Raw genomic sequence first — 19,821 nt, forward strand, 5'->3', positions numbered from 1 at the left:
CAGGCGCACAAAAAGGACACTTGAGCGCTCGTTGGTGTTGCGCGCAGCTTAGAAGCAGCTCGGCAGGACACCAGCGCATCCTTCACCACGCTGCCAGCCTCTGAGGTTAACAGGTAGAGCAGGTTGTCAAGGCAAAGTACAGTATTATATATGTATGTATGTATAGAGGAAAATAATTGCCAAGATATTATTATTTTTCTTTCATATTATATTTTCATTTTCGTTTTCGTTTTCATATTTTATTTGGATTGTAATATCCTCTGAGCTGATTTTAATAAGCTCAGCTGGATCCTTTCACATGGGACCTGAAAAGTTAATTGCAATAATCTGCTCTAGCTGAAAATTCAATGTGAATGATATTCTCGGTGGCAGCGCCAGCGCTTTTGGCCAGATTGTTCACTGTTGGCCAACGTTGTCAGGTGCTGGCGCCCTCGCTTATTTTTGTTGCAATTGTTGAAAAGCTAGTTTTAAGTAGCATCAACAAAGAGCGAAACTGTGCCAAACTGTGCCCTGGACCGAGTCCATGGTTTTGTTTTTTTTGTTTTTTATTTTTGCAAGTGCAACTACAAGTGCAACTGCAACTGCAACTGGCTGCTCATTTGCTTTGTGCTTTTTGTGGCGTTTGGCATGTAAATTGAATTGAAAGTGGATATTGTAGCGTTTGTGTTTGGATTTTATTTGGTTTTGTTTTATTTAGTTTGAGTTCTGTTTCACTCTGACTGCTTTGTTTTGCTCTTTTCGTGCTAAGCTCAAATGTGAAATAAAATGAAATGAAGCGTTTTAAGCTCTGCATTGAAAATGTCGAGGAAAAAGAAGAGGCAAACAGGACAATGCTGATTACTGACATACCCTGTATATAGTATTTGACTGCACTAATGCAATTGTTGTTGATTTTCTGTTTTAATATTTAATTTTAATATCCTAATACATCTTCGATTGCCCCAGCCTGCTCATCGTCATCTGTGCGTAGGGTATTTACTTGTAGAAAGTATTGCCAAACGCACTTAGTGCTGGACCAGTTGCTGTTGTTGCTGTTGTCGTTGCTGTTGCTGTTGCTGGACGGTTTCAAGTTTCACTTGCTGCCTGCAGCAAAGTGCCAGATCATTCATCAAAGCGTTCGCAGCAGCGCCAGCAGACCCACTGTCAGCTCCCAAATGCCATCAAACATAATAATCAAACATCAGCAACATAACAAACGATCCTGGCTGCCCCAAATGTGGGTGCCCGGCAGCCACTCACTCAGCGAAACCGAATCAGAGCCAACTACCAACTCCGCTCTTTCCTCTCTCTCTCTCTCTCTGTCCCATTGGCTGCCATACTTTGCACTTTATTCACATGGCTCTGTGTGGCTGTGTGTCTGTGTGTGTGTGCCGTGTCTGTGGAACTGTCTGGTTTTGGCCTTTTTCTTGCGCGCTGCCATATTTCTTGGGCAAGACCGTTGACCTGCCCAGCGCCGGCAAGAAAATGTTTTCACTCAAAAGCAAATGCAATAAAAAAGGCAATTTATCAGCATAAAATATTATATGGCATGCCATTGAGTTGCCTCATATTTTCCTACCCGCTGTCCCACTCCAATCCTTTACCCTCTAACGCTTTAACCAATTTGCGCCTTGCGCTTGCACATTTAAAATTTAAGCCGCAAATGTTATTGGCCATGGTTTACTGCTGCTGCTGCTGCTGCTGCTGTTGTTGTTGCTGTCGTTGTTTGTGTTGTTGGTGTTGTTGCTGTAAGCTTGGCAATTGTTGTGGCTGTCACTCGAATTAGCGCCGCTTACAAAGGCAACGTCACTGGCTTTTAGTCACTCAACCAGGATGACGTTATTCGTTCGACAGTGCCGTTATTTACGTTTACGAGCAGGAATACGAATGCGAATGCGAATACGAATGCGAATGCGAATGCGAGTATTTGCCAATGGTTGGGCCACTTGGGCATTCGCAGCTGCTGCTGCTGTTGCTGTTGCTGCTGCTGCCATTTCCCATTCTCGTGGGGCATTCTTCTTCTTTCTGTGGCATGCATGCTCGTTGACATCATTTGCCAGTTGCTGCTCGTTGAGTTTAACGCACAAAAAGCAGCTCACTCGTTAGGCCTCACTTGTTTGGCTGCCGCTGCCGCCCTCTGCTGCCGCTGCTGCTGCTCCTGCTCCTGCTATTGCTGCTGCTGTTGCTGCTGCTGCTTATGTGAAAGTCAAGGGTTATCATTATGCGCCTCAAGTGCGCAACGCGTTGCTGTGTTGCCGTGCTGCCAGAGAACTTAAAGCCACACTGTAGGCTGTCGGCTGTAGACTACGGCATTTGTAGTTTTGCCATTTTCCAAGCAGTTGCAACCAAATTGTGCAATATGCCACCTAAGGGACACAAGGGCCCATCCCTGGCCGAGCCAAGAAGTCAGGGCCAAGCCGGGCCGACACAAAGCCAAGCCATGTGACAACACAATATGGCCCACCGAAATGTTGTGTGCAGCCAAAGCGATAAGATCACCACAAAGCAGGACACTTTCGGTTTGGCTCGCTGCCAAAAAGTATCCAAAAAGCATCTACAGCAAAAGTGCGCACAGCTGCTGCTGCTCGTGCGGCTGCTTAAAGTTCTGCAGCTTAATGTCCTGGACTGCGAGTACGAGTAGTCCAAAATTAATTAGCTATTCAATTTGGTCAAACTTTTTATGCTCAGCTCAATTCCAATGCTGTTGATAATTTGGTATTCCTGCCGTCTTAACTTTGCGTGTGTTCAAAATCGTGTGGAGTAAACTTTTCAGAATTCAGATGGCGTCTTTCTGGCAGCTGGCTGCCATAGTTGCCCGTCCGATCCCCTCCTCGGCTGGGAGGCTGCCCTTTGATTGGAACGCCGGCTTCCTTATGAACTGTGAGTCAAAGGAGAAACTTACAGCAGCATTCGTGGACTTTTTGTGGTGCTTGCGTTTCGACTGAAAAAAGTAGCTAATTTAATAAGAAATTTTCGCAAAACTACACGAAAAAGGCTTAAGTTCTACATGAATAAAGTTATAGAAAAGTTCAAGTTGTGAAATCTAATTTTGTGAGAAATTCCCCACAACAAAAACAACATCCATGACGGCGGCTCTAGCCGTAGACCCACCCGGTATGGCCTCTGGTCAGAAGATACAACAACAACAACAACTCGGCAACTATAACTATTTGTTTGTGCATGCTACATGGCCCGGAGTGGAAAAATCCTTCGTTAGGGCGCTTCACTGTACACGCTCTTCCATACCGACTTAACTGCACATATGAAACTTAATTATATTTTAAACAAATAATGCGAAAAGTTAAGGCAATTTACGGGTTTCTTCGCCTCAGACCCCTAAGCAACAAAACTTGTAGACAAGGCGCAAATTTCTAAACACAAAAACAGAAAATTGTAAGACTTGGCACCAACCTCTGGCCCGAGGGCTCAATTCCTGAGCCTCATTTGCATGCATAGCCAATTATTAATGCCAAAATTGATAGAGTCGATCGAGTTCTAACGAAATAAATGAAAGTGAAAACGGGATATAGATTGACTTCATTCTGGACTATCTTTCGCAGTAGATATAGAACATATTCAACTGAAATCGAGTCGCGCCTCTATTGATTTTTCAATCGCAGTCGCTGTGCATGTCACATCCTGACGCGTTACGCCACGATGTGATTTATTTTGGGCTTAAATTTAAAACGTCAAAGCAAAACATTTCACTTGTAATCAATCACAATGACTCGGATGTTTAGCAGAAGAAGAAAAAGAGAAAAACTCGAACCATTTCGTAGAGAGAGATTTCTGTTTTATAAAGATAATTTGTGCTCTCTTCAATTTGGAACTTGTTCCCGTTGTAAATAATTTATTCCCAGTTGCTGCAACACAAGTCAAGCTAAATATTCATTAGCTCGAGAGTTTTATTTCTCTCTATCAAGTTGCATGTGCTTAAAACTCAAATGATGCCTGTGCTTAGTAATTTTATTCAATTAAAATATCCACTCTGCCCGTTGTGCTGCAGTTTTAGTTTTGAAATTCCATCTGGCATGGGAGTTGGAGAGCTTAGAGAGCCGCAACCTCAACTAGCCAGCACAATTTGATCGAGCCAGAGAGCTGAGCGGTTCACCCAAATGATTTTTAACAAATTGCCAGGTGCAGAAAGCGAGCTGCTGAAATAAATCGAAGTGAAGATATTTGCAAGCCGACTCCCAGGTGGGTCAGGTCAGCGACGGAGCTGCGGACTGTGCATTCAGCAAGCATCAATTCATGAAGGCAAAACAAAATAGAGCATAATAAAAGCCAGCTCACGATAATCTGCATCAGGGAAAACAATGCAATTTTTACTGTTTTAGTGAAAATTCCGCACGAGAAATCCACTCAGCTCGGGCATGTGGCCGTTGTCTGCTTCCTCCCGAAAGAAGGGAAAGAAACGAAAGCAAGGAAAAGAGAAGAAAAGTATTCCCGGCCAATGCAGACAATCAGCCGACAGTCGACAGCCGGATGAACATAATGAAGTCCAGTCGAGAAGTTCGGTCCCGGACCTTCAGCAGAAGAGAAATGCACAGAATCAAGTTGAAAGCGCGCTTACAGAATGCCTGAAATTGAGTTTGAAAATAAATTAAATTATCGCGGCGCGCCATGTAAGTAGTTCAGATTGAGACACGAGTGTGGCGTGGGCGGGGCAGCTCGAGCTGTCGACTGGGCCGGGGTCTGCTGAGCGGGTCGAATGTCCCAATGAATCAATTTCAGCTTAAATGCCAATTTAAAAAGGCAGCAACTTTCGACACGCCATGCGAACTGTCCGCCAGTCGCTAGTCGGTGTATCTATCTATCTATCGGAAGGTCCTCGGCCATTTTGCATATTGCCTTTGCAACTTTCCGCACCCGGCCGACCCGCCCGGAATCGCTGGGGAGTTGTCGGAAAAAAGGCAACTGTCGAAATACTTGCGACCTCCATTATACTTTTAAATTAGTTTGCCACACGACGAACGCGACGCAGCCTTCGCCTTAAAGTCGAGTGCGTTCTGCAGTCACGAGTGCAATTAACATTTAAATGACCGCATATATGTCTATGTATATGTGTGTTTGTATGTAAGTGTCTAATTTATGTGGGCATCAATTACAAGCATTATATTTAATGCACGAATTCAATAATATATGATTATGCTGAGGCTATTAAATAATTACTGGCTGCACATTGCGAGTGGACAGGTGGACAGAGGCGGATTGTCGCTGCCCGGATGGGGATGAGCAGCCGTTTCCGAGTCGCTTTATTTATTGTGCAGCGTAAACGTGACTGGCAAAACGAATGCTGGAAAGATGATAACGAATATCTGGTGATACCAGGCCCGGCAAGACGAATTATCAGTGCTCTCAACGGGAAAGCGAAAGCGAAAGCGTAAGTGTTGATGCGAACGTGCCAAAATCGATGGCTCCGCCCACTGCTCACAATTGCCTGACGAGAGCCGTAGCCGTAGCCCTAGCCGGACGGAGTGCTGCTCGTAAGTAAGCAACACTTTTCACTTGCTTCACACTCTGATGCAGATGATGGCCTCAAGCCCGGTCGGTCTGTCGGTCGGTCGGTCGGTCGGTCGGTCGGTCGGTCGGTCGGTCGGCGGCTGCCTTGGCCATTTGGTGGCGCATTGTGTGAATGTCTTCACACAATTCGTGCGAAATAAATTTCATAAAATTGTAACTCATGTACGTTGCTTCGTGTTTCTTGTGTTTTCAGTGCCCTGTATATTGTGTCTTGTGTCTTGTGCGCCTTGCGTCGAGCTTCTGCTGGGCTGGGCTGGGCTTGTGCCTAACCTTGAACGCTTCGTTAACTGCATTTACGGCTGCCTGACGTGGCCACGTCCCCACCACGGCGCCCGCTGCAAACGCTCTTTATCACATCTATTCGACATAGGTATACCGTTATTCCTGTAACTATATATGTGTCGACACGTGTGTGTGTGTGTGTTAGGTCGGCATGTATACCGTTCGCATTTCAAAGCGAATTTCCGAAAAGGAAATCAAAACTGCAAATGGCAATAAAACTTTTTGTGTGGCAAATATGAAATTGGCGAGGACTACATGCAGCTGAGAATGTGGAAAATTAATTAAAACTTTTGCAATTTGAAGCTGCAGTCGTTAAACCGTTAATTAATTTCACTTTGCCGCTCCCCAAGTTAATGCCAAGTTGCTCTGCCATCGGCCAACTTGACTGCAAAAATCACGCTCTCTGCCCGCCTGTAACATGATTTCCCATCTCAGTTAACCCGATTGCCATGGCTATTAAACGACAGTCGGCAGTCATGTGAGGGACTCATCAATATGCGCAATTAGTGATTGCCGATTGGCTTTTTCGAGAGATAATCGATTAGCATAATTGTCGACAATGAACTCGTTATGGCACAGTCCACACGCCCACACGCCCACACGCCCGCACGCCCACTCGTCCACACGTTCACACGCCCACAACACCAAGTCCCAGCTGAGGCGCTGCCCTGATTCCAGTGTCATTAGCTTCCGCACGAACTGATCCATAAATATGCAATGCAAAAGCCAAATCAAAGACAAACCCAATTTGTTATCATTAAATTAATGAAGACTGCCGCCTGTTGGCCGGGGTTGTCTTTAAATTTATTGAAAGCCCTAAGTCCGGCCAGCCTTTCGCCTTGACTGGGCTGCTGTGCTGATTGAATTTCCATGGCATGGATAATCGGATGCCAGCAATAATACCAGCACAGCACAGCCCAGAATGGCCCGGCACACGCACATGAGTGAAAGCAAAATCGTAAATTAGTCTCGGCAATTATGTTTACCTACATCTAATTAGTTTAATTGAAACAGAACAAAGGCCAACAGCACCAATGGCAACGGCCAACCTATAAGTAAGGATGCCGACAGCCAGCACCCAATGGCCAACGGCTCAGGAACAGCCCTGGTCAGTCAGTCAGTCCACTGGTCCATTAATCGAGCTGCGTGTGCGAATGTGTGCCTCATGTTGTTACATCGTCACTTTGTATGCTCCTCACGCAACGGGAGTCGCCCGAGCTGTTGATCTGAGCACACTCTGCTGATCAAGCTGTGCGTACAGCAAGTTAACATATCAAATACATATGTAGGGTGTATGTGTGTGCAACGTGTGTGCGGCAAGCATAAATCAACTTCAATTCGCTGCATGGAACTGCAACACCCCTGAGCCCCTTTGCCTTTGCCGCACCTCAGGCAGCACTTTAAAACTCAGTTCTCTTGTGGTTAGCTGCGGGCACAGTCAAAGGCAGCAATATGCATAAGAATGCTGGGTGAACCGACTTGGCATGTCTTTACATCCGCATCCGCATCCGCATTCTCCTACTCGTCGAGTCGAGTCGAAGTTGAGCGCCATTTTGAAACCGCAACACTTAGCACTGACGCGCCGCATTAAACACAAGCGAATGCATTTTGACTGCACACACACACACACACAGACACACACACACACACACACTTGCACGTGCATTCACTTTAGATTTAGCGCATTAGCTGCTGCTGCTAATTTTGGTCGCAGCAGCAACTTTCGTGCGCATAATCAACACAAAACGAATGCGAAAAGTTTGCAGAATTTTTACTTTTAATTGCTTGAGTGTTTGTACGCCAAGCGTTGGCCGCAACGCACACATAGACACACAGACACTCACACACACACACACAGTAGAGTGGCAGGCAGGCAGACGCCCCGTCAACGCTGGCCACAAGCGCCGCAATTTAGTTAAAGCATAACGGCATCCAAACCGCAGCCGATGCTGCTGTCGACAGCTGCGTCGACTGAGACAGCGCTCAAATGCTTTGGCGGCTCTCCCTTCCATTACGCCAGAAACGCCCACCCACAACTCACGCCATGTGTCGGTGTCTCACCAACTGAATTCGGTGTTTGTTTCCATTTAATAGTTTTTTCATTCAACTCTCTACCTCTCTCGCTTTTCTCTCTCTCTCTCTCTCTCTCTCTCTTGGCTTTTGCCTTTCTGTGCTATTTCGTTAAGCTTAATTATTTCGTTTTGTTACCCAAGCTAAATTTAAGACTCCAACGAGGCCCGTCAGTCTGCAATTGTTTTCGCTGCTGATGTTTCAATTGTTCCAGTTGTTGTTCAAGTTGTGAGAGACTCAATGGATAACAATTGGATATACCAAAGATCTATTCGAAACTGTGTCTGTCTTGTTAAGAAATCTAGAGAAAGAGGTAACTGATCTCATTGAAAGAAATTGAATACAGGAGAAAAGTCAGTTTTATGTTTTCATCAAATTCAAGTGTTGTTAATCATTATAATTGTTCCTATTATTTTTAGTTTTTTTTTCCTTTTAGACTCTATACATTTATATACTATACAGTAACCAGCAAAAGTCAATGTCATCACGCATAAAAAATATAGGCGAATCAAGTTTTTTAAAAAATATATTTTTTTGTGATTTTGTTCTTTTTATTTAAAATTTTAAAAAATATAAAAACTAATATTAATAAATAATTAATTAATAGTGAAGAAAAGAATATATTATATATAAAATGTCCTTATATGATTTTAATTTTTATATTGAATATTGTAATTTACTTTGTATATATTTATATTATTATTTAATTTTTATATCTGCATTCATTCAAATCGTATTGGGCAATTTATATGTCATGACAACTACACAAAATGTTCAGCTCTTAATGCTGGACAGACAATGAATGATAAGCTCTGCCCTCTAGCTGTGTTTGGTGAAGCTTTAATTTGTCATCAGCCTACTTCAAGTAGCTTTTCGTGGAAGATGCAAAATCAACGAAGGTCCAACTCCTAAAGGGCAATTTAAATAATCCTCTTCTTGAATCTGAATATATCTGAAGTAATAGACAGTTTAACTTAGTTAGGAGCTGTGATCTGCTAATAGTACACGCCCTTAGCTTATGCAACACTCTCAGTTAACATAAACTATGGCTATCTACAATGGCGGAGCTGCACTTGCTGAACTTGCTGAGTTTCATAGCCAGCTTTCCAAGAATTTCATTTGGCAAATGGTGCGCGTGTTGAGCATGGGAACTCGCCACACAGAGAGCCAGCAACCGCAGACGAATCCACATTCGCACACGGCACTGCCGCACCACCTCACCACCTCACCACTGCACCGCCTCACCACACAGAGAACAAGCACTCCAGACATGTTGGCCCTGGCATTAGCTGCAGTTGCGTTTTATGTTATTGTTAAACATTTTGTTTGGCTCTGACCACTCGAGGAAATTGTGAGAGCAAACTTGTTGTGCCGTCCTTGGTGTTGCTGTTATTTAAACAATTGATTCAACTTTAAAGTAAAGTGGAATTCATTTCGCAGCTGGACATTGGCCATTGGCCATTGGCCAATTGCTGCAGCTTTTCATTATGAATAAACTAGCTGATGGGAGGGAAAGCGAGCTACTTAGAGCGCGGACATGGACTAAGTAGTTCTTTGACTTTGTGCAACGAGCTAATTTCCGGCCATCTCAGTGCTATTAAATGCAAAAACCCCTTGTCCAACATTCCAGTCAAGCTCAACTTTCAAGCTCAGCTTTCAAAGATTTCTGAAATATAAAATAGATACTAGATGCAAATAATAATCTTACATATATATAGAATTCTCGTAAATAAAACACAAAATACTGTAAGCTGTTCTGGAATCTAGGATGAAGGAGCTAATAAGGAGTAAAGCGAGGAACTGCGCTGTACTTAGAAATGGCCAGGGTGAATAACTATACTTGAATTTTGAGTGCAAGCTAATTTCCGGCAATCTGAGCCGTACTTGCAAATACTACGTCAATTGAGCTAGATAGAAAACATTTCTGAAATATTATTATAGCTACTTCATCTAAGGGTATCTGGTTATTGAAAGGTTTCTTTGGCCAAGGAGGAAAGAGTTTTAAGGAGTTGAGATGAAAGTAAGTGAGCTATCCATATATATATATTTATATATTTATATATATATATATATCCATATATTTATATTTATATATTTATATATATATATATATATATATATATTTTTTTTTTTTTTTTTTTTTTTTTTTTGATTGACTTTATCTCTTGGCAGTGATATTAGGAATATAAATATATGGATAGCTCACTTACTTTCATCTCAACTCCTTATATATATATATATATATATATATATATATATATATATATATATATATATATATATATATATATATAACGACATATATATATATATATATATATATATACAAGTTTTCTGATATATAAAATAGTTATTTAAAATAAGGATATTTTCTTAATGGAAGGCTGTACTTAGGTCTAGGTGGTACACAATTGAATAATCCTATCAATACCCTTTACTTACCCTGAGATGCATGAGATGAATATGTATATGCTATTACAAATAAACATCATTTAATAAATACTTGAATAATGAATACTTGCATTGCAAAGAATATTTATATAAAATTTATGTACTTGACTCACTGTGTTTTTCCTATATTTACATTTAAAAATAATGATATACATATATAACGATTATCGACCAAATAATAATTGCGGCAACTCGTTTTAAAAACTCATTCAACTTCTCAGTCCAGTTTGATGAGAACAGGGTGAAATTAATTGCTTTGTGGATAATATCAACTTTGTTTGCTTAGTTTCTTAAGCGACACACAAATCTATGGGGTCGAATTATGTGCCCCAAGGACGTCAGCAACGACATCGACAGCAGCAACTGCAACAGCAACAGCAACAACAACTTCATCAGAATTTGTGATAATAACAACGACAACATCAGCAACAACAACAACAACAACAACAAGACGAACAACATGGGACAGAGAGTGAGTGACATTACAAACAATGTAAAATGCACCAAATTGTTGCAACTGACAAAGCATGTTTCTCGATGCGATGGGGATAGAGAAATGTTTGCAATCAAATCAAATTCGAATTGAGTTGAGCACAACTAGAAATGAAAATCTCAACGAAGACGAAACTGAAAATGAAAACATCACAAAAAGTGCCCGTCTCCTGCTGAAAGAACTAGGCAGCTCTTCAGCTGATTGCAAATCGAAATTAAATTGAGTCCAAATACGCAAACAGTCCATATACACGCTTAAGTACTCGCAACGATTATTGTACAAAGTATATGAATGAGCTTGAGTACTCGATTGTGCATGTGTGTGTGTGTGTGATGATATTGTGTGTATATAAAGGCTTCCTATTAAGCACAGTAATTAACTCGATACTCAACCCAATGGCGTCCAGTTTTAATGCTTCTCGCAATTATAAATCAAACGGGCAGCGTCAAGAGCAAAAAATTTATATCTGCCCAGTGAAGGATTGCCGGGCAACGATGATGCCGATGATGGCGATGAAATTGACGATGGTGATGATGGTGGGCAGCTATAAAAATCAGAGCATTGTGGATTTCAATTATGTGCATCGTTATCTGGATGGAGAGAGTGCGGCAATTACTGCGCTCGGCCATCACATAATTTTATTTGATTATTATTTAATCGAAGTTTCGCACAACAATAAGAAAGTGAGGCAACACTGTGAGAGTCGGGAGCCGCGTGTAAGACTTCCTTATTATACGAGATGTTTGCCTGTAATGCGGCACGAGAATGTGAAATTAAATGAAGAATGATGAGACTTACAGCCTTTGTTGTTGGCCATGGCCAACAGTTGTTGATTTTCACATCTCTTCTTCTTCCTCTGCTTCATCTTCTTCTTTATTTTATTTTTGATTTTTAATTTTCAGCTCCATGCATTCGATTACTTTGGTCTGTCTTAATCACAATTCTCTTGACAGCATCCATATTTATCGAGCTGTTGTTGAAAGCCAGCCCGAGTGTTGATTGACTCCCTGGGCTGATTGAGGTCCTCTGGCGAAAGGACTGTGCAATGCCAGGGCTCAACTTGATAAATTCAAATAATTGGCTTTGCGGTTTCGACCAACCCACCACGAAATGGTCATGTGTAGGCTTTGCCCCCATTTCAGCAAAGCAGCCCCATGTAAATTGACACTGCAACAAAATCAAAAGCCAATGGAGACATTTTACGTGCAAGTATCCTGTGGTTTATGTGGTCAGAGCACATTTTCTGATTAAAGCATTTAAGTTTTCAAATTGGATTAACGTCGGCGAATTAGAGAGTCTGTCTTGCCTCACATCTCTGCTGTTTGTTTCTTTTTGTTGCCTGCCCTCAACTTCGTGTATGTAGATTAGTTAATTAAACACGAGCAATGATGGCTGGGGCTCGCTCGATTTGTCAGCTGTTTTATGCCCTGACCACTAATTGAAGAATACTCGGGATTTCAAATTGCGGGTTTTGGACTTTAGGAACTTTGAGGTTTGGCGTAGCTCAAATGGTATATTGGCTTGGACTGGGATGTGTGGGCTAAAGTATTAAAGTATGCAATGCATAGAGCAGATTGTAAAAATACCCAGCACAAATATGTGTTTGAGAAATTCCTATGCCTTGGCCCTAGGCTCGCCGCTAGACGAACAAAGGGCACAAGTCAGACCGTGGAGCCATTTGGCTAATTGCACGAACGTGTTGACATCGACGGCACGCCGATGTTGGGGCATGACCCGGCACCCAGCAGCCAGCACAGAGCCAGGTCGAGTCTCTATCCTGTCAGGACGGTAAAGGACTAGCAGCTGGCGGTTGATAAGTAGCTCTGGTCTCGCGACGCAGTCACGTTCAGTTAACAAAACTGATATAAATTATGAGAGCGCGTATATTTTACACAACTGTCAGCACAGTTGCGCCACTAAAACATATTCGACTCTCAGTTTTCTTCTTCGTCGTCTTCTTCTTTATTTTGCCTTCTTTTTTTTTTTTTGTTTTGTCTCGCTGTTAGCCAAGTTACGAGAGTCTATTCCCGCTGCAGCGGCAGCTGAGCCGCCCACGCTTCGACAACTTTGCGACATGTTGCAGCGCTGGTGGTGGTGGCAGCGCAAAAAGCGGCGCTCAGCTAAGGATATGCTTCCCTGGGCAATAAATTCGCAGACTGCCACACACACACACACACACACACACACACACACACAGACACAGCACATGCACAGACACAAATACACCTCAACGCTTGGCCCTTGGCAGGCTCTTCGCATACACATGAACATAAACATTCTCGTTCTCATTCTCAGTCCCATTCTCATCTTATTCCTGCCGCCTTTAGGCTAGTGCTGCTTCATCTTAGTCGCACATACAAGTTTGTTGCCAAAAATTTGCCGCCATTGGGTGTGAAGTTGGCAACACACACGAGCCCGAAAATCTGCCTCACGCCCACCCGTCCGTCTAACCCACTCGCATATTTTGCTGGCGTGAAATACCTAAAGGCTTTTGGCGAAAATTGTATTTCAGGCTCTGTTGCTGCTGCTGCTGCTGCTGCTGCTGCTGTTGTGGCTGCTTCTTCTTCAGCTGTCTCTGTTGTGGCCATAAACATGCACACCGATACACACACCAATACACGCTCAGAGGCACTCTCAAACACCTTCCACTGCAAGGAGCAGTCAACTTTGCGGAAAATCGTTTGAAGCGCTTTGCACTTCGTCGACATCTTTCCGCTGGCTTTCTGTGGTGCCTTCAAGTGCTCCCCACGACGACTATCCTGTCCCATGCATGTATGTGTATGTGTATGTGTGTGTGTTCGTTTAAAATAGTTTGTATCTGTGTGTGTGTGTGCACTTGTATCTTGCATTGTTTTGCACTATTGCCGAAATGTCACTTTGAACTTTACGTTCTCGGTGTTTTATATCATTCAGGCCTACGCTTCAGGAACGTTTGTGAGGAGCTAGGTGATAAACGACTTCTTGAAAACTGAGACATATCAATTTATATTATTATTTTATATTCATTGATAGCTGCAACATTTCAACAAAGCAATTTCAAATTAAAATTTATATTTATTTCATTATTTTTTATATTGTTATCTTTAATTCCTTCAGCTGCATCATTCAAACAAATCAGTTTAAATAAAATATTTATATTTATTTTATTTTTATATTCAATAAGTCTCTATTATTTGATATTATTAACAATTATTTATAAATTCAATAAAATGTATAAATATTTCATTATTTATGTTCATTAATAGCTGCATCAATTAAACAAAAAGTAAAAAACTATATTTATTTTATTCGTGTTTCGTTTTGTCAATAATTAAAAAAATCATTGTCTTTTAACATTGTTGACGAAGCAATTTTAAATTAAAATTCATATAAATATAAAAAAAATATATAATAATTTGTTTATATAATTATTTTATATTTATATTTCATTTATTTTATTATAAATATATAAAAATTTGTTATTTTATTTTTTATATGATTCTTTATTCGTTGATAGCTGCATCATTTCAACAGTAAGTTTCAAATATTATATTTTTATATTATATACATTATATTATATTTTAAATAAATATTTATATAAATTTAAAAATATATAAAAATTGTATATTCATTGATAGCTGCATCATTACAACAAAGAATGTTAAAATAAAAATTTATAATTATATTATTTTTAAATTCAATAAATATTGTGAATATATATTATAAAACCAGTTATACTGAGGCATTATTTACTGAATCTATATTATTCTTTCCGGCCATATGGATGAGATTTTTAAGGTGCAAGTATGTGGTGGCTTTTCAGTAAATTAAAATCAGTTCAGGTCACATATAAATCCCATATTGAATCTAAAGTTTTGTGCTGTGATTTATTAATAATTTTGGTGCACGTCCCACTTGGCGCCGTCTGAAAGACAACAGCTTCGCATTTCATAACTCATTTACGTCTCTGCACGTGTCGACAATCCAAGTGTGACAACGCAGGCATATGTGGGCCTCGCCTGTCCGCCGCTGCCACTTTTCAGTGGGCACAGCGCGTCTGACCGAATCCAAAGCACACAGACGGAAACGCAGAGCGGCCAAGGAGCAGGCATCATGCCGACAGTTACAAACAAACAAAGACGCATCATGGCCTAGCTTTTCGGGCTGGGCAATCAATCCAAATGATATACACATTTCAGACTGCGGCTCAGCTCTCGACGGACTTGGGCCGATGTTTGCTTAGCTGCCAGGGCAAACAGCTACCCAAGTTTGATGTATTTGACATATAGACTATACATCAGTCCTTTGCCAGTCCAGGCCTCGTTTTTTATATGGTCAGGCCAGTGCGCTTGTGGCCTAACGCAATATGTCTCAGTCGGCCGCAGGTTACGTGCCGTATGAGCTGAGTGGGAGTGCGTGTTTATCTGGCACATGGCTTCCCAGTGGATTAGCTATTGATATTTGATCGGCCTGCTGGGCCCAGTCGCATTATGCCAGTGTCATGTTGTTTCTCTGATCTAAATTATGTTCCAGCACATTATGAATTTATATATGAAATATGCTAATATGAACTCCCAGCCCCAGCTCCAGTCCCAGTGCCTCTCGAAATCTCTGCCTGCAAACACAAATATTTAAAATGCATTAAAATGTTCACAAAAACAAGCCGCCCATCATGACACTATGACATTTACTTAATTTAATTAAATGCTACACAGCTGCCACATTTGTGACCATTTAGCTAACTGGCAAATTGGCACAGAGTCATGATTAGACTCCTGGCTCGCATCTAATTAAAATAATGAGCTCATGTTGTTGCTTTGGTTGTTGCCTTGGCTGCTGCTGTTGCCATTACATTTGGCGTCATTATTTTAGGGGGGGCGTGACGTTGTCCGGCCGCCGCTCAAGCAGTGCGTAACAAAAAGCGCATAAAACAGTAGAATTTACAGCCAGAAAGAGTCCTTCTTAATGTGCCATGGCGACCGCTGCATACGCCACCAAGCAGGACGACACCAGACACCGACACTGCCTCGGCACTGCCTCGCCACTGCCTCGACTATGAATATTTTGATGTCTCTTTTGGGCTGAGGGCAAACTGAGTCCGGCGGCTTTTGGCTTCAGTTCAAGCGTTTAGTTATTGTGGCTTTTAAGAGCTTCCGTTTCGTCACGCATAACGCTTTCAAATGACACGAACATCAAAATCATCAACATTCCCCGGCGCAAGGACACGACACAGGATATGCTCAGTATGTGTCTGCATCTATTAAGTGACGGCCTCATATACAAGCTGGACAATGTACGCGTGTGTGTGTGTGTGTGTGCGTGTGTGCGTGTGAGTGGATCCATGTATGACTAAGCACTTTGGTCTGTGAGGCCAATGACTAAGGTATTTCATGTGCCACGTTGGCCCAACATCTGAATGATGCCATCCCAACCGGACGGCGTCGCGACGTGCCTTCCCAGGGCTTACATGGCGTATGCGTTACGTTTATGAGCTTGTTCTTATGGCAATTGACATCAGCGCCGACTGTGTAGCAGCGACACGGCATTCAATTTAATGTGGAGCGCAGAGAGCGTCATTTTGGACTGGCCAGCGAGTGGGCCAGTCGGGCGATCGCCGCGACACAGAATAAATAAACCATTTATGTAATTACCCGAACAGCCGCAGCGCTTAATTGAATGTTTTATTATTGTTTGAGTGTCTGGTGTTGAATTTTTTTGCATTTGTGTGTTTTTTTTCCGCTTTTTTACATTTTATTCATTTATTTGCACAGCGCAAATCGCCACAAATCTGCACGCAGAGTCCGACCCGCGAATCACAGTTGTAATAATATTAGCAGAGCTCCAGCAATAACAACACCGACAGCAGCAGCAACAGCAACAGCTTGGCTTAAGCGCTCGCAAATATTATGGTAAATAAATTGTTGGGTAAACATCATAAACACGCTTAATAAGTTGGTAACTTAATTACCAAAGCAAACAACAATATGCAAATACGCAGCCAGAGCCACTTCAATCGACGACTGCCAGTCCGCAGTCCGACTCGAAAGTTCGCACAGTTGATGTGGATTTCGAGTAAGTTTTAGGTTGTTTAAACAGCATTGCGCTGCTGCGTACAGCCCTTATCCAATTGATACTTTACGCTCCCATAGGTAAACAACAAACATAATTCCAACTTGTTTTGTTATCTGCCGAGTTGCTGCTTTTGTTTTCGTATAATGGGAGAGTAAATAAGGAAAAGACTAACTCAATACTCGACTGACTATATGTATATGATATGGCATATGGCAGAGCTGCGCAGTCCGAGTGAAAGTGGCGTCGATTCATGCTTATGCCAATAAGCTGCTACACATTCTGCCATATTCCATTTCAGTGTGTTTCACTGCGAGCTTGGCCTAATAGAACATTTGATATTTCAGACATTGCAGCAAAGAAAACGCTCCTCACACACACACACACGCACACGTCTATATCTGATACTCTGACTCGCTGATGTCAGTTGCCGTTGCTGCTGTGTGTGTGTGAGTGTGAGCCAGAGGGAAATATAGTGAAAATATAGCAAACTGAGGAGAAACGTTTTCGTACAATTCACTGACAGCCAGGCTCGCCAGCTGCTGACGAACGGACAGACGGACAGACAGACAGAAATTTTTGACATTCGATTTAAATATTTCAATATTCGATATTTCATGAATTTCAATTTCACGCTGACAACTTGCGAGGCGATGCGATTTATAGTTGGAGCGCTGACAAATGCAATATTGCACTCAGATTGCTGGCTTAGCGACTCGAGAGCAACTGAGCTTAAATATTTCACTAAAATCATAATCCCAAGTCTGATCGACTCAGGGCCGGCTGCAAAGCGGCTTAAAGCACGCTCTGCCTTGAGCCGCATTTATGCATGTTTAACAGCAGATTTTGGAAAACAAAGCAAATCGAAAGGCAAATGCAATCTAATAATGCGTCCAATTACGTGCGATTTAAATACTTACTAATATCTTAAGCAGTGCGGTATTATCGGCTCCTGAATGGGCATTGCTGTCAAGTGCTGGGCAGATGGATGGATGAAGGTCTTGGCCATAATTTATGAAGCAGGAGTCGCAGCCGAGCACTGACTAAGCACAAGGCGACAAATTTACAGTTTCAAGAACATAATTAATTGATTAATTAACACGGAAGATGATTAATGTTCCGCAAGCAGCCGCCCATATTGATGGCCCACTATTTGCACAGCAAATCGCATACACAACGGTAATACACAATGCACAATACAATAACAATGGCCGGCTACAGTCGTGCACATCTGTATATGGCCACAGGCGCAGCCACGTGTGACTTTCTTTCGACAGGAGTGAACATGAAACTGCCAAGTAATGTAATTATTGCAGAACTATTCATCATGTTTGGTGTCGGGTGGCTGGCACTTAAACGCTTCGCATCCTCTGAGGTCTGTCAAATGCTTCGTATGGGTAACGCCGGAGCCGGAGCCGGAGCCGGAGCCGACCCTTTGCACCCGGACGCAGGAGACGCCGACATTTGTGCGCTTTTGTTGTACATAAAATACGTTACGGTTACGGCTACGGCTGGCAGCCAACTATGCGAGAGGTTAACTAATTAGCATGTCAAAGCCATCCATTTCGCCCATCTCGCCCATCTCGCAGCTGCCCGGTAATCCGTTGCGCAATCATACGAACACAGCCCCCTTGTCAAGCGGCTGCCCAGGGCGGCGCTGAGTTCAGTAACCCAAGGCGCAAATCCCATTTAATTATGCTCTTACATTCATAAACCTTGCACATATTATAAAATAACCGAGCCCATTTACAAGCACATCACTCGAAGCCTAAGCACCCGCCGCACGTATCTATTCGAATTTGTTGTGCCGTGGCTCAAGGCCAAAATCCAATTTGCTGTCAATGCCATTAAGGGGACCTATGAGATTGGTAGTCGTTAAACGGAATGGTCGGGCTTAAAACAAAATTTCAAATTACTTGGAGTAAATTACTTACTCGGAATCACTAACAGAAAACTCTCACTGTGTGTGTGCGTGTGTGTGTGTGTAAGTTTTTCAAAGGAAATGTCTTTTATGTCCAGAATCTGATCTAGCTGAAGTAATTTATTGTTGGTTTGCTGCAACAGATTGCAGGATACTACAGATAGATATACTTGGAGCTGAGCCTTATCGTTGGCCGCGCTTGCTCTTGTAGATCGATGGATGACGATGTCGATTCTGTGATCCATAGACGTGGCTCCGATGCTTGTAGAAGCCAACCTTGCCCTTCTTTCGAATGCAACGTCTGCCCTTGCCCAGTACCTCGTAGGGGCGACACTTGCGGTAGGTAGTGAGCAGCCTGCCCGGCAGGAACGAATACTTTCTCTTCCGATTATGGCCGATAACTTTCTGCAGAATCTCATTAACATCTTCAGCATTGCCGCTGCCCCCTTGCGTAGCACCAGCTGCTCCGGTATTACCTTCCAGTTCACCTACGGGCAAGTGTCGCCCTTCTGATTTCTCCGAACGTTTATCACCTGGATCCGTCCCCGCATCGCCATTCAGAACCTCCTCCTTGTCTTCTGTTTGGGGTATGGCCTCCTTGGTGTTGTAAATCCGTTTGCCATAGAGATAGTTCGGCAATACAGCCGCGCGCGGAGCGTCGCTGTCGCGCAGCTTCGTCCCCAGTGGCTCACAGCCTAACATCGTCTGTACCTCATTGATTGCGCACTGGATTTCCTCCGTATTATTGTTGTTCCAGTTACGGAGGACGATATTCTTCATGTATGCCTTGCGATTGACGCAGCCCTTGTTGACGGTGAATACCTCATTGGGCTTGCACTCCGTGAAGGGCACATTGACCAGCCTCGTGTCTTCTTTCTCTGTGGTGTTTGCTTTATTACCTGGCTTTGGAGCACCTTTACTCGGTTGAAGCGGGGGCTCCGGATGGTTTGGATCCGGCAGCTCCTCCACTGCCAGAGTTGAGCCCACCATTACGAGTAAGGGCAGAAGATATCGCATGATTTTCGCTTCAGGTATTGCCACTGACTGAACTGAT

At 42.7% G+C, this 19,821-nt stretch overlaps 1 protein-coding gene across 1 annotated transcript; it reads right to left on the minus strand.

Moving 5' to 3' along the window:
- Positions 1-18,867: 18,867 nt before the first annotated feature.
- On the minus strand, positions 18,868-19,821 carry LOC108659662 (uncharacterized). The gene has a single exon (XM_018112692.2). The coding sequence runs from the start codon at positions 19,782-19,784 to the stop codon at positions 18,951-18,953; it is 834 nt and encodes a 277-aa protein (XP_017968181.2). The 5' UTR covers positions 19,785-19,821; the 3' UTR covers positions 18,868-18,950.

Source organism: Drosophila navojoa, chromosome 2, assembly GCF_054131105.1.
Source record: "Drosophila navojoa isolate 15081-1374.11 chromosome 2, UAZ_NAV_1.0, whole genome shotgun sequence".
Lineage (NCBI taxonomy): Eukaryota > Metazoa > Arthropoda > Insecta > Diptera > Drosophilidae > Drosophila > Drosophila navojoa.